The sequence below is a fragment of the Lactuca virosa genome, chromosome 4, assembly GCF_052849685.1.
Source record: "Lactuca virosa cultivar CGN04683 chromosome 4, Lactuca_virosa_CGN04683_v6, whole genome shotgun sequence".
Taxonomy (NCBI): Eukaryota; Viridiplantae; Streptophyta; class Magnoliopsida; order Asterales; family Asteraceae; genus Lactuca; species Lactuca virosa.
In genome coordinates, this window is record NC_136429.1 from 396075595 (window position 1) to 396078964 (window position 3370).

The 3370-nt window shown below is 35.9% G+C and overlaps 1 protein-coding gene across 1 annotated transcript in view; it reads right to left on the reverse strand.

Moving 5' to 3' along the window:
* The window catches only part of LOC145106456 (disease resistance protein RPV1-like), a 5030-nt gene extending 2425 nt beyond the window's left edge, over window positions 1-2605 (reverse strand). The window contains exons 1-5 of the mRNA XM_079043425.1: window positions 2127-2605; window positions 1971-1985; window positions 815-1922; window positions 424-717; window positions 46-313 (exon numbers count right to left, since the gene is read on the reverse strand). Of these exons, the coding sequence (XP_078899551.1) occupies window positions 46-313; window positions 424-717; window positions 815-1922; window positions 1971-1985; window positions 2127-2605 (2164 nt within the window). The remainder of the gene's footprint in view (window positions 1-45; window positions 314-423; window positions 718-814; window positions 1923-1970; window positions 1986-2126) is intronic.
* Between the last annotated feature and the right edge of the window lie 765 nt (window positions 2606-3370).

Sequence of the window (3370 nt, forward strand, 5' to 3'; positions counted from 1 at the left end):
TCCTCAATTTTGAATGACTAATTTTGAGTTTGGTGAGCTTTTGACATTTATTGGCCATGTGAAGTTCTTCCAAACAACAAGATTCTTGAAGATTTAACTTCCCTAGATTTGGAGTCATCCCAAGGTCAAGGGTCCTCAACCTTGAACCTTCAATGTCGACAGAGGTGAGCTTTAAACATCCAGCGGTCATATGAAGTTCTAGCAAATCATCGCAATAATGAAGAGTCAACGTCTCGAGATTTGGAGTAAGCCCAAGGTCAATGGTACTCAACCTTGAAAAACTGAGGTCAAGAAATCTGAGCTTGTTAAAGACCTAAAATAAGCAAAAAAGAAACAAAATGAATATTGGTGTAATAACAGAACAATGTATGTATAACATTATATAATGAATTATACAGATCAATCGATCAACCATAATTTTACCTTACTTTCTCCACCTTCCCAAAGTTGTACAATTCTGCTGCGAACCATTTTAAGTGCAACAAGATTATTTGCTTGAAACATTGTGGGTAAAGAACTAAAAGGGTAATAGGTCCAATCCACATATCGTAGAGCATTTGGGAAGTCTGAGCCAGCCATACTAAACTCCAAATCACTGGAAGAAACTCCAAAAACAGAAAGAAATCTAAGTTCCTTCATCTTTCTCAGACCTTTTATAAAAATATGAGGATTGAATTTCACTGAGTGGAATCGTATACATCTTGTTGCTTTAGTACCCTGCAATCCAAAATAAGTCACCATGAAACTTGTGTCATAATAACTATAGATGTGTTGGTTTTTTCTTTTACCAAATATAAGTAAACATTATCCTTACCAAATCATTAGCTAATATCTCTTCAATTTCATCTTTAATCCACAATCGGCTATGATTGTGAGGCTCATCCAGGTGCCCACGACGAACAATATTCCTGCCCATTTCTACAATACGGTCATGCATGCCTAGGCAATCACCATCATAATAAAAGTTCTTATAAATAGTTATGAGAGATTTTTGTTCAAGAACTTTTAAACCATTTCTAGCATGAAACCCACAATATTCAAGCGCTTTGATAGCCTCATCTTTCAGCCAATCTTTCATGATGCATGCAACATCTAGAAACATTTCCTTGTAATCCTCCTCTAGAGATATATAGCTTAATTCCAATTTTTTCAAAGTTTGTGTTTCCGGAATCGTTTTTAGTCTTTCTAGGGCATCTATCCATTCGAGATCAGTTTTTCCACAAAGAAACGAACCCAAAACCTTAATCGTCAAGGGAAGATCAGCCGCATAATGTACAACTTGTCTTGATAGCTCTTCATACCCTTGAATTGGAATATCTATCCCAAATGCAAACCTACTGAACAGGCAAATTGCCTCCTCATATGATAGCAGATTGACATCATGAATGAACTTCACTCGATGCGCTACCAGCACTTGCTCATCTCTTGTTGTGATGATAATTACACTTCCCGCCTTAAACCAGTTAGGCTCGCCTGCTAACGCCTCAAGTTGATTTATATCATCAACATCATCTAGAACAACAAGAACCTTCCTATTAGGAATCCTCCTCTTCATCATGCGTTTCCCATCAAAAACACTACTTACTCTCATGTCTTCATTGAAGACATCTGAAAGGACTTGCTTTTGCAAAGAATTTAAACCGGAGAAAGAAGCCTTTTCCCTCACATTTTCAACGAAGCTTGTACCTTCAAACTGAAAGGATATGTGATCAAAAGCAGCTCTTGCTAAAGTTGTCTTTCCACCACCTCCCATGCCCTTGATCCCGATCATACGGACATCGTCACAGCCAATTCCTAAAGATGGTATAAGATTTTCGATCCGGGTCTCCATTCCTACTAGCTTTTCATCAATGTTGAAACTAATGGAACGTAACTCTAGTGAAAGCACCTCAACTATTTTTCGGATGAATTTAGCTTCATGCCTGCATTTTAAAGAAGATTCAGTTAGCTTACTCAAAATCCCATATCACCAGTCACTTTCAGATCTATAATTAACATATGAAAAATTACGTATTAAAATTTGACAATCTAAGATGCCATATACGAGCCATTTATATCCAGGACTCCAGATTATGCAGTAGATCTAAAATATTCAAAATATTGCAGAGATCTAATGAAGGAATTACCCGTCAGCAGTGTTCTTCAACTCCCACCCAGCCAGATCCGCTGCTTCTTTGAGAGCCTCTCTCCATATTCCAGCAGCCTCTTTATTTTGAAGGTCGTAAAAGGCGTCTGCCACTGCCCCCTCTTGTTTGCGGACTTCCCGTGGTTCCACATCATAGAAAACGGGGTAAGCGGTATGCTCGTTCGACTTCTGACACTCCATTATCTTAACAAGTTCATTCAAGCACCAAGATGAAGAGGCATATCTTTTGGAGAAAACAATGATGTAGAATTTGGAGTTTTCAATGGATCCGATGAGCTCATCACTAATGTTTTCCCCTTTTTTGATTTCTTCGTCGTCCTTGTAAGTATGAATGCTTTTTTGCTTAAGAGCATGATAAAGATGGTCAACGAAGTTCGTACGAGTGTCTTCGCCCCTGAAACTCAAAAATACATCATACTTAAAGATCTTGTGAATGGATGAAGTTGAAGAAGACGCCATTAAAGGTATGATTGAAGGATCCTGATAAAAATCAAATCTTTGTTAAGAAAAGTTAAAATGATTGCGAAGAAATTTTGATGAGATGAATCTGGATGATCATCATAAGCAGATTAAGAAGATAGAAGATAATGTGATCGATGGTGATGGGTGTTGCTGGAAGACTTTTGGACTTCTGTGGAGAAAGCCAGACCACTTGTTTAGTCAAGGAACTGTAAATTTACTGCATTTCTAGTTAAGGCATGACGGTTGTGAAAAATATTTACCATGTTTACCATTTTTGTCAGGAAGAGAAAAGGAAGTGCAGAAGAAGATGAGTTTCAAGAATCTTATTTCCGTTTCCACGTCTCTGTATTTCCCCTTGGCGTCTTACTTTTTTTTTAGTGGGGATATCGACTAAAAAAATAAGACGCAGGTTGATTTTTAGGGTTCTTATTAAAAAAGACAATTTAATTATATATATATATATATATATATATATATATATATATATATATATATATATATGCGAAAATATATATATTATGCGAAAATGCGAGAACCATTCAATTTTTGACACATGTATTTTGTAATTTATATTATTTTCTAATATTTAAAGGGTATACTTGTAAATATATATTTTTTGAATGTATTTATTAGTTATTGTGGATAATCAAATTTGAAATTTTAATTCAGTTGGTAACTTCTTACTGTACGTAGTGGACCAATTTAGTTTTTAATGTATAGACATTCGGTTGACTCAAATTAGAATTGACCGATTGCAGTTTC